Source organism: Odocoileus virginianus, chromosome 18 (assembly GCF_023699985.2).
Source record: "Odocoileus virginianus isolate 20LAN1187 ecotype Illinois chromosome 18, Ovbor_1.2, whole genome shotgun sequence".
Taxonomy (NCBI): Eukaryota; Metazoa; Chordata; class Mammalia; order Artiodactyla; family Cervidae; genus Odocoileus; species Odocoileus virginianus.
In genome coordinates, this window is record NC_069691.1 from 565,306 (window position 1) to 576,899 (window position 11,594).

The 11,594-nt window shown below is 39.0% G+C and overlaps 1 protein-coding gene across 1 annotated transcript in view; it reads right to left on the bottom strand.

The window, feature by feature from the left end:
* NCBP1 (nuclear cap binding protein subunit 1) overlaps positions 1-11,594 on the bottom strand; it is a 37,572-nt gene that overhangs the window by 25,757 nt on the left and 221 nt on the right. Inside the window, exons 2-4 of the mRNA XM_020890990.2 lie at positions 3,667-3,755; positions 3,019-3,119; positions 1,029-1,185 (exon numbers count right to left, since the gene is read on the bottom strand). Of these exons, the coding sequence (XP_020746649.1) occupies positions 1,029-1,185; positions 3,019-3,119; positions 3,667-3,755 (347 nt within the window). The remainder of the gene's footprint in view (positions 1-1,028; positions 1,186-3,018; positions 3,120-3,666; positions 3,756-11,594) is intronic.

The following is an 11,594-nucleotide window of genomic DNA, read 5'->3' on the forward strand; positions in this document are numbered from 1 at the left end:
CACGACCGGTCAGGCTTGATGAGGTTGGAGCTTAATCTTACAGCCTAATCAGTGTCCAACTCTTCTGACTGTATACTCAGTAGAAAAGAATTTGATCACATACCTTCAACACGCACATATATTTATTCCTAATATACACAGGCCCACTGTGTACACATATTAATAAGGCTGTCAGTCTACATGTTACATATTAATAAGGCTTAATTCCATTTCCATTTAGAAGGCATGAACTATACTAGAGGCCCTGGAGTCAGAGAAGGGACAGACTGGAGAGAAATGTATGAGGTAGAACGGACAGGGCCTGAGGACTGCTTAGAGTATGATGGGGCAAAGGGAGACAAAAGTCAAAGCTCAGGTTTTTGGGCAGCTACCCAGTAAATAGCAGCCACTTGTGTGGGTTGGGGTGAGGAATGAGAAAAGGAGGTATGAATAATGTACTAATTTAGGGACAAACTTTCAGGCAAAATATCTTAGGGCTATCTAGGAAGTATCTGGAACATAGGTCTGGAGCTCAGGAGAAATGTTGAAGCAGGAGTTAAAACAATAGTGGGGGGGGTCATCAAAATAAAGGTAGTTTACAGAGCTATGAGACAGAATGGAATGCCTTCAGGCAGAATGTTTGAAAAAAAAGTGAGGTGAGGACAGAATTCTGAAAAACACAGAAATTTAAAAGGGGCAGAGGAAGCTGACCCAGAAAAAGGAGCCTGAGAAATAAAACATAGGTGGCAGCAGGAGGTCCTGAAAAAAGTGCTGCAGCAGAAACCAAGAGCTAAGAAGTGTGAAGCATCATTTATTACAGGGAGGTCAACCTTGATTTAGAGTTACAAGAAGCCGTATCAATGGATTTGGTAATGAACTCTGTATCTTTAAGAAGAATGGTTTCAAAAGGGCAGCTGTTATGGTGAGTGAAGAACTGTATCTGGAGAGAAAAGATAAATTATTTGGTTGTAGTGCACCTCTTTCCTCCATTCCGACACTAAGTTCATAACCCCCGAAACCCCCCAAAAGTCAAAAAGCCAAAAACTTACCAAATATACAGCTTCATTATAATTGTTTGATTTCAATGATTCTTTCAGTTGGCGAATCATGGCTTCTACAAATTCTCCACCAAAGTTGTAATTCCTGGCATTCAGTAGTCCAACTAACGTTGTATAAATGGTCAGCTTCTCAGGTAACAGACGTGCACTGATTTCAGAAGCCAATACAACAAGAAGATCCAAACACAGCAGCAGTGAGTTGCTGAATTTTATACTGTGTAATTTTTAATCATTTTATTAACTTTAGAAAAACATTACATTTAACTATTATTTTTAAAACTACTTCGAAAAAGGCATAAATATTGAGAAGAGTTGTAGACAGAGCTACCTCAATTTTTTCACTTTGATTCTAATCAGTTAAACCCCTGGAGTTAAGAAAATAAAACACTCTAACTGTGAAGTCATCAAACTAAAATAGATAAAACTCTAGACTAGCTTTTCTTCCAATACGCTGAGTGGAATCGAATGGCAGATGTACAGAAAATGGTTTCTGTGGTAAAATACCTGAGCACTGCTGAATGAAGCAAGTGTTTAAATATAGAATCATCAAGGGGGAGACGGAGCAATCATCGTTTCTACACTCAGATGACCAAGTGTCATGGGTTCAGAATTCCACGCTGAGAAACACGATTCTAGTTCCTTAGAGAAAGTTCAGAACTAATGCCAGTTCCTATTAGTTAAAACTGCTGAATTTTTAACACAGTGCTCTAATATAGTAAGATTTCTTTACATCTCAATTTGCGTACTCAAGTGTGTTAATTTTCATTAAAATTACTTGAAAAGCAGAGGATCACAGTAATAAATTTTTGAAAAAAAGCAAATGTTGATCCCTAATTTAGGCAGCCTTTAGCAATTAGCTCAAAAAGAAAAGCAAATGGGAACTCATGATCATTCAGATTCTCTTAACATTTTTTGCATCTTCCCAAGGTTCCTAGCAGTGTTAGGGACAATTCAGGTTTAAAAAAAATACTTGCACAGATAGTAACCATTCTCCTCAGCCCATACCCACCTCAAAGTCATGGCTTCCAGAGTTTAAACATGAATCTACACCATTCCAATAAATGCTTTCAGAACATAAGGAATCTATGGATAACTATAGCCAAGTTATTTTTCTTAGTAGTTTCCTAGTGTGAGGACATGCCTTCCTGACTATTAATTGGATTCCTTCAAAAAACTGCATCGAATTTATTTATACACTATGAGAAGTTAAAAATCGACCTATAGTTTCAATCTGTGTATACATTTGTAAATTTAAAAACTGAGTGTAGGTAATTTAAGACAAAAACATTGTTTCAAAATAACTGAGATAACAAAAAAGTCACTTTCATAATAAAGACCCTTTTATCCAGAAATCACAGCTACTTCTCTGCAAAGCATCCAGTTTAGAGTAATCAGTGATTACTGTCTACTGGAGTGATAAGAAGTCTGGACTGCTAATTGCACTGTTGGGAGAGATTGTTTCATGATCTCACATGAGACTTTCCCACACTAATGTCCTTACAAATTAAGTGCTGATACTCATTCTAGCTAGCCTAACTCAGGGAAAGATTATGCCTATTATGTCATAGCTCCAAAAGCATCTTCAGCCTTCTAGAAGGGCTATTACTTGAGTGACTGACTAGTTCTCAAATTTGTTTGATATTACTGATTAAAAATATAAATTAAACTCTATTATATACATTTAATTGTATGTGCTTAAAAGAAGATTGCTAAACGTGAAGTTGTCTGCTTTCTCACTTAAAAGCAGTCAACTCAAATTAGTCTAAGGATCCAAGAAACAAAAAAAATGCTCAATTTTCATGCTATTTATCTCTAAGAGTTCACCAAAGGGCCAATGAAATTTGTCATCTCATCTGACAAACTCCTCATGGAACCAAAGTAGATGACATATGGAACATAATCACATCTTCTGAACATTCCCAAGCATTTAAGAGTAGATAATCCATTATCACCTGGATTCATAAATCTTTTGTATACATACACTGTACAAAGAAGCCTTAAGATTTTGCTCTTGTAGTTAGGAAGATCAGCTTCCAAAACACCAGCCAAGCCTTCGAGGTTGCTCTCCAAAGAGCAGGCACTCTGCAGAGGGTTGGAGAGCATATTAAAGATCTGTCAGGTACCCAGCAGTTAGTGCAGTAAAATGATAAAAAAGTTACACATAAGGCACTCTGAGAGTTTAGTATAAATAAATTCAGATTGTTATTATTCTTTAGAAAACCCTGTAAAGAAAACAAATGAAACTTAAAAAGCAGCATAACAAGTATTAGAAGTGGGAGGATATCCCAGGCTCTGTCTACTGATATTTTTCTAACTAATTCACTCATTGTATGACTGGGCAAACTACCTCAAGTATCCAGAACTTACTTGGTCTTCATTTGCAAATTGAGCAGACTGCGTCCTAAGATCTCCTCTAAGACTTAAATTCTATGAAAATTACTAAAAACATTTAACGCTCAACTATCTGCATTCCAAAGCTTTTAATATGCATCTACTTTGGGATGTAGATGCATGGCCATACAAACTTTGACCATAAGTTAGACCATCAAGTTTTCAGATGCAGAAATTAATCGAGCACAGTCAATTAATACTCTAAGCCCATCACAATCTGTACCTATTCCGATCATACCTTTTCTCCTACTTTGCATATTAAAGATTCCAAGTGATCTTCAGTTTCATTTGCATCAGAGGTCTTTCTCCTTTTGTGAGGTTGTCCTCCTGTTTCAAGAATGTAAAAAAGTGAATATTACAGGATGAATCTGTTACCAAAAACTTTTTTTAATGCTACAATCTCTTTTCTACCTGAAGCCCTACTGTTTACACACAGCAGAAGTGCTTAGTAACTCAGACAAGGCTAGATACAGCCAATAAACAAGGCGAGACACAACCAAAGTCTCCATACCCTGGGGCATCATAACTCCAAGAGGCATTATGTAAGTTTTGCGAGAATAGTGTCCCCACAGAACTATGCAATGCAGCAGCCCTGTCCATTTCTTGGATAGGTAGCAAAGGTGCCCATACCATGCCAGCCACTAGCAGAGGGAAAACTCCCTGTAACACCCCTGCATGGCTGTTCCCATCCTTTAAGGGCTTAACCTGAGCTGTTTCATCATCCTCAGTCGCTCCTAAGACCTGTCGGGGTCAGTAGTGCTCGTTATTCTATAATGAAAATTATGTAAACTGACGAAATACGAGTATAAAGACCAAGCTGGACATTTTGGAAAGACGAGGTGAGGGGGTAAGCTTTTGTTTAAAAAGGAAGGAAGAGGAAACTTCAAATGATGGGAGAGGAAGCATAAAACATTAGGACTAGTTTTACAAAAGTTTTACTAGTTTACTAGTTTTACTAGTTTCTGAGCTCTGAAGTCTTCAATTAATAGTTTTGGTTCTACAGACCACAGAGGCAATAGGGTCTAGTTTATCCCAAACAATGAGACTCACAACCGGCAGACATGCAGAGAAACGTCCTGAGCGCGATATCAGAGAGCTGGTGCGGAAGAAAGTACATGATGGGCATCCTTACGGACCAGACGGTCTATCATTTAGTCTTGGTGTTAGTGATCTCCTACCTTTTTGTCTAAAACCTCAATACTCCTACCTCACGTCCTTTTGTAGAGTAACATAAGGCTGAAAAAGTTCCAAATGCCAGTGTTAAATATGAAAGATGATGCTGGTGCTACACAGAGTGCTGGCCACTCCCCCAATATAACTCAATGTTTGATTTCCACCAATTAAATTATTAGGACAGCAAGCAGACAAGCAAGCAATAATCTGTAACTCTACCGGGGATCAGTGTTAATAATGAAAATCTGCACATATAGGGCCACTCAGGACCAAGTTATATTTTTAATCTCCAGACTTGTACAGCCAGAGGAACTGAACCATTTTTAGAGTTCACAACTACTTACTTGCCACTGGAACATCTGACAGTGAAAAAAAACCCAATAATTTCCATAAAACACAGCACCTGGCTATTATAACCTGGGGTGTTAAAAGCTTTTCTTCCAATGTCTGACATGATCTTCAGGTAACTACCACATGAACACAAGGTGAATAAAAGAAGCAAAAGGCAAAGGAGAAAAGGAAAGATATATCTGTCTGAATGCAGTGTTTCAAATAGCAAGTAGAGACAAGAAAGCCTTCCAAAGTGATCAATGCAAAGAAACAGAGGAAAACAATAGAATAGGAAAGACCAGAGATCTCTTCAAGAAAATCAGAGATACCAAGGGAACATTTCATGCAAAAATGGGCACAATAAAGGACAGAAACAGTATGGACGTAACAGAAGCAGAAGATACTAAGAAGAGGTGGCAAGAATACCCAGAAGAACTATACAAAAAAGATCTTAATGGCTCAGATAACCACCATGGTGTGATCACTCACCTAGAGCCAGACATCCTGGAATGCAAAGTCAAGTGGGCCTTAGGAAGCATCATTACAAACAAAGCTAGCGGAGATGATGAAATTCCAGCTGAGCTATTTCAAATCCTCAAAAATGATGCTGTGAAAGTGCTGCACTCAATATGCCAGCAAATTTGGAAAACTCAGCAGTGGCCACCAGATGGGAAAATGTCAGTTTTCATTCCAATCCCAAAGAAAGGCAATGCCAAAGAATGTTTAAACTACTGCACAACTGCACTCATCTCACATGCTAGCAAAGTAAAGCTCAAAATTCTCTAAGCTAGTCTTCAACAGTATGTGAACCAAGAATTTCCAGAAGTTCAAGCTAGATTTAGAAAAGGCAGAGGAACCAGAGATCAAATTGCCAACATTCGTTGGATCATAGAAAAAGCAAGGGAATTCTAGAAAAACATCTACTTCTGCTTTATTGACTTTGTGTGGATCACAACAAACTGTGGAACATTCTTAAAGAGATGGGAATACCAGACCACCTGACCTGTCTCCTGAGAAATTTGTATGCACGTCAAGAAGCAACAGTTAGATCTGGACTGGAACAACAGACTGGTTCCAGATCGGGAAAAGAGTATGTCAAGGCTGTATACTGTCACCCTGCTTACTTAACTTATATGCAGAGTACATCATGCAAAATGCCAGGCTGAATGAAGCACAAGCTGGAATCAAGATTGCCAGGATTAATATCAACAATTTCAGATACACAGATGATACCACCCTTATGGCAGAACGCAAAGAAGAACTAAAGAGCCTCTTGATGAAAGTGAAAGAGGAGAGTGAAAAAGCTGGCTTAAAACTCAACATTCAAAAAATGAAGATCATGGCATCCGGTCTTATCACTTCATGGCAAATAGATGGGGAAACAATGGAAACAGTGACAGACTTTATTTTCCAAAATCACTGCAGATGGTGACTGCAGCCATGAAATCAAAAGACGCTTGCTCCTTGGAAGAAAAGCTATAACCAACCTAGACAGCATATTAAAAAGCAGAGACATTACTTTGCTGACAAAGGTCCATCTAGTCAAAGCTATGGTTTTTCCAGTAGTCATGTATGGATGTGAGAGTTGGACTATAAAGCTGAGTGCTGAAGAATTGATGCTTTTGAACTGTGGTGTTAGAGAAGACTCTTCAGAGTCCCGTGGACAGCAAGGAGATCCAACCACTCCATCCTAAAGGAAATCAGTCCTGAATATTCATTAGAAGATTGATGTTGAAGCTGAAACCCCAATACTTTGGCCACCTGATGTGAAGAACTGACTCACTGGAAAAGACCCTGATGCTGGAAAAGATTGAAGGCAGGACGAAAAGGGAACGACAGAAGATGAGATGGTTGGATGGCATCACTGACTCAATGGACATGAGTTTGAGCAAGCTCCAGGAGTTAGTGATGGACAGGGAAGACTGCGTGCTGCATTCCATGGGGTCGCAAAGAGTTGGACAGGACTGAGGGACTGAACTAAACTGATTACCATCTAAATAGAATCAGTGTTATAAAAGGCCACAGGGCAAAACACCCTGTGCTTTGACTCCCCAACTCCTCGGTGATCATTAGGATCTAGTTTAAGTAATCACTGAATATAGATTAGAAGGCATAATGCAAAAAAAAAAAAAAAAAAAAACAAACAAGCATGCAACATAACTTTTGCAACATATTCCTGAAGACACCTGTCCATGTAAAGTTGTGGACATGTGCAGTATCATGGTATCGGTAACCCTGAGTCTCTAGTATACATCAAGCTGAAGGCACAGAATCTGCATAAAGGTTCTACCACCCAAAGAGCTAAACCCGACACAAAAGGACTTCTATTTTCAGAACTCATTCACTGAAAAAAATTGCATATTTGAAGGAACATTTACATAAGCCATCAGCCAGGACATTAAAATAGCCGTATCCAAGAGCAATGGTTCTCAACTAGGTTGGATTTTGTCCCCCAGGAGCCACTTGGCAATCTCTGGAGACATTTTTAGCTGTCACACGGGGGGAATGCTACTGGCCTCAAGTGGGCAGAGGCCAGGGATTCTACTAAACAGTGCAGAGAACAACTCCCACCAACAAAGAATAATCCAGTGCAAAATGGCAGCAGTGCTGATGTTGAGTAACTCTGTTCTAGGAAGCAGAATATACTAACTGTTCTTCAGAATCAGATTCCAGTAAGGTTAGGAGAATGCAGATACTAAAAAATGACTGAAGCAGAGCAGTTTTTTTTTTTTCCTTTTAAACCTTAACTGTCGTTCCTTTCTTTCTGGCCCATCTACTTTGCTAACTCGCATCCCACCTCCACGCCACCTCTAAATTAACTATCCAGCTGGCCTGTTTTCAAATCAGTTTAGAATCATACCCCAGACTTTAAAGCAGCCTCCGAGGCACTCTTGTAAGACTGAACAGAAGAAAATACTGCTGTGGGGAGAGAAGGCAGGATTTTTGAAGAAAAACTGGAAAATACAAGTATTCAGTCCTCTCTCTGAACTGCAACCTTTTTTTCCTCTCTTCTTCCTACTTCTTGTATGTTTGGAGAATAAGAGGCAGAAAGTATTAAGTAGAAGATGCCCGACTCTCAGCTGATACTGGAGAGACTCTAAGGGGAGGGGGACTTAACAGACACCATGTAAACTCACACACAGTAATAGATATTGAACTCAAGAGAACGTGGGCAAGATCACAGGCAAGGAGAATAAAAACTTTAAGAATAAAATTTGCGGAATCAGCTGAATATTTTCACCTATCATCAAGAAAATATACCTAAGGTAGTTCACAAAACAAGAACAGATTTTATATTAACAAGTACCTAAGTTTTACAATGGAAATTAAAGTTACACATTAGCACTTCATTCTGACACCCTTGGTTAGTATAGAAGAGAAAGAAGTCTCTATTAAAACCCATCAGAAAAAAATCTTAATAAGCCAAATAATTTTTCCCCATGTAAGGTGATCCTAATTCTATATGGATACATTATACTACATATTTTATATCCTTATTTAGAATTTATATGCACTACAAAAAATTTTAGACCCACAAAGTGGAAACAAAAACCAACTAATGTGAAAGAGAAAGTAAAAAAAAACCAACAAGAGAAAAGGGAAAAGTAAAGTACCTTTGATCTTGCAGATTTAAAGCAGAGGTATAACAATCACTTCTGAAACAAACTATACTCTTCCTCAGTGTAACAAATCCCTGCACTTGTATTTATTTTTTTCTTCCTCAGTGTAACAAATCCCTGCACTTTTATTTATTTTTTCTATAGTTAAGTATCAATTAAAAAAGAGTCACATTCTAAAAGGTAAGTATCTAATACTAAGTAGCTTAAAAGGGACTAACATGGGGTTTGTGGCCAAGGTTATGGACAATCTAAATACTTTCTTACAAGAATGAAACAGTACATTGAACAGCTACTGTATGCATATCCAAAATAATTGAAGAGCTTCAGATATTCTTAAAAAGAATCCAAGAAATGAGTTAGTTTTAGCACTGGACCAGTATCCACACACATTTATTTCCATTTTCATTGCCTATAAATCCATCTCCAGGTGAACTTCATTGGTATAGCCTTGGATCCTGGACTCTGAAGTCTCAGCAGATACACTTTGAAGTTGGACCTGTGGGCTGATCCTCCGTTACCCCTCTGACCTCATCTCCTACAACTGTCCCCTTCCTCACTCCACTACAGCAGCACTGGCCTTCTCGCTGTTCGAAGACAACAGGACGAGTTTAGCCTTAAGGCCTTGGCATTCAAGGTTCTCTTTGCTTAGACTACTGCTTTCCCCCACCTTTTAATCAAATGTAAATACACCCTCATCTCCTGCAGGTTTTTGATCAGATGCCATTCTCAGTGAGGCCTTCACTGACAAACCAATACAAAACAGAAACAGCTCCACGACAAGAGCCCTACCCTCTTTGACTGGTTTTATTTTTCCCCACGGTACTTAACACACGTGATGCACTTATTACTCGATTCTTCTCTGCCTGTAAAAGGGAGACTGCACCTTTTATCGTACTCTGCTGTACTGCCAGGGGTTAGAACTGTGCCTGGCACTGCTAAACATTTGTTGAATAAATTACTGTGTCTAGTCAAGCACATGGAGAATCAGGGACTGGTAAGACCTGACAATACTCCAGAAATGCTTAGATGCATCTATCTAACACAACAATAATTTGGCCTATTTTAAAATAGCCTTCTATAATACCTAAGTTTTCAAAATTTCTGATTTTAAAAAAATTCAGTAGGCGTTTAACCAAAAGAAACTTATCTAAAATATTTGACTCAGATCACCATTTAGTATAAACCCTAGATGATCGTTACCCAAATTGTGGCAATTTATGAAAGCTTCAGACTTGGTGTAGTATCTAAAAGGGGTTATAAACTGCCCTTGAACTACTAAATTATTTATAGGAAACGCTGCTTAATTAACTCCTTGTTTTGTTTTGTCTTTACTTATTTATTCTGAGATTCCTGCAGCAAGACCCAAATGGACAGTGATTTAGCTGCCAGAAGCTAACTCCTAAGAACGTTATACCAGCATCCCAATAACCAAAGCAAAAGTTGTTTTTCTACAAATTTACATCCAATTCTCCAGGATGCCCCTTGGGAAGACTTTCTTTCCCTTTAGGGATGCCCTAGAAAGGAGAAGATAAAAGAGTAGAGAAAGCATAAGAAGAACAAAGACAATGGGAAGAACTTTAAAAGACCCAAGTTCTCCAAATCCCAAGTGATGACTTCTAGGAGATTAAGTTCTTAACTAATCAGATACAAAGCACACAAAAACTATTTTCTGTGCCCTGTATGTACATTATGTTGTGTTTAATAAAAATCAAAGATACAGCATAGTAATACCTGTGTAATGTAACTCTTGACTTGCCGGTATCTGGGCACTGTAATGCTGTCTCCATGTTAATTACACTAAAACGGTAGACCCTCAGGTGTGAGGTGAGAAGGCTGGGGTAGAATATCCTCCCAAGCCAAGTTCTAGCAGAAATCTGATACTTCACTATTAAAACTAAGTGGGGGACATCCCTGGTGGTCCAGTGATTAAGACTGCGTGCTTCCAATGCAGGGGGCACAGGTTCAATTCCTAACCCTAACTAAGATCCTTATACCACGGCCAAGAAAGAAAACCCAAACCAAAAAACCAAACAAAAAAACCTTAAATTAGTGGGATTCTGCTCCTATCCCTAAGTTGCCCCAACATTCAAGGAGAGAAAAATGTCAATGGAGAAAATTAATTCAATTTTTTTTGTTCTGTACTTTTTCTTAGCGTCACCATCTGCCAACGTTTATCAGCTCTTAAGCATTATCAGGTGATAAAATACACATCTTGATGAGCAATTCGTTACATGTGTTACCTCTCACAAAACCAAAAGGTCTGTATCATTATTTCTAAGTTACAGACTAAGGTTTAAAGAGGTACTATAACCCAGGCAAGATCACAAAGTAAACAGCAGGGTCTGGCTTTGAAAAGCCCTCTGATTCCAAAGTCTGGCCTCTTAACCACCGAACTACACTCTCAAAGAACAATACCCTAAACTATTAATAACAATAACCGTTAGGTTTTCTGTTTGTTGAATGTGTGTTCTTAACTGATTTTTGTAAGATAAACATCTTTTCTATTTTTAACTAGCAAAATAATTCTTGGTTTTTATTACGATGGCAACTCCATGATCCCTATGAGCGCAACCATCCAAATGCTTGATCGAAATCTCTAGGAGCTCTCCAGTTAGTCTTCCGACACTCTTTATTACACGAGGGAAAGATGCTTACGATCAGCTCAAAATCTAACTCAACAATCTACGTACATCTCTTTCTTAAGAGACCTCTTGGGTGTGGATAAGACACCGATTTCTTTCCCTATCGCTTGGAAGAAGGCAAGACGACGGATGACGGGTACAGGAGAACGCTCAGATCTCTCATCTTTTGAGGGTCCTTTCTAAGTGCAATTTGAGGGTCAAAACGAGACACTGGGTCCCCAAGAAGCGGAGGCTCAGACAGGTGTAATTCCCTGCTCGGCGATGCTAAGAGCCAAATTTTGAAGAGTTCCTAGGGACCGGGGTGCACCAGGCCTCCCGGTGGCCAACGACTGAGAAGGTGGGACCGGGCAAGCAGGGGTTTTCCCAAAGTTGCCCGACCGCACTCCCGCCGTGCCACCCCC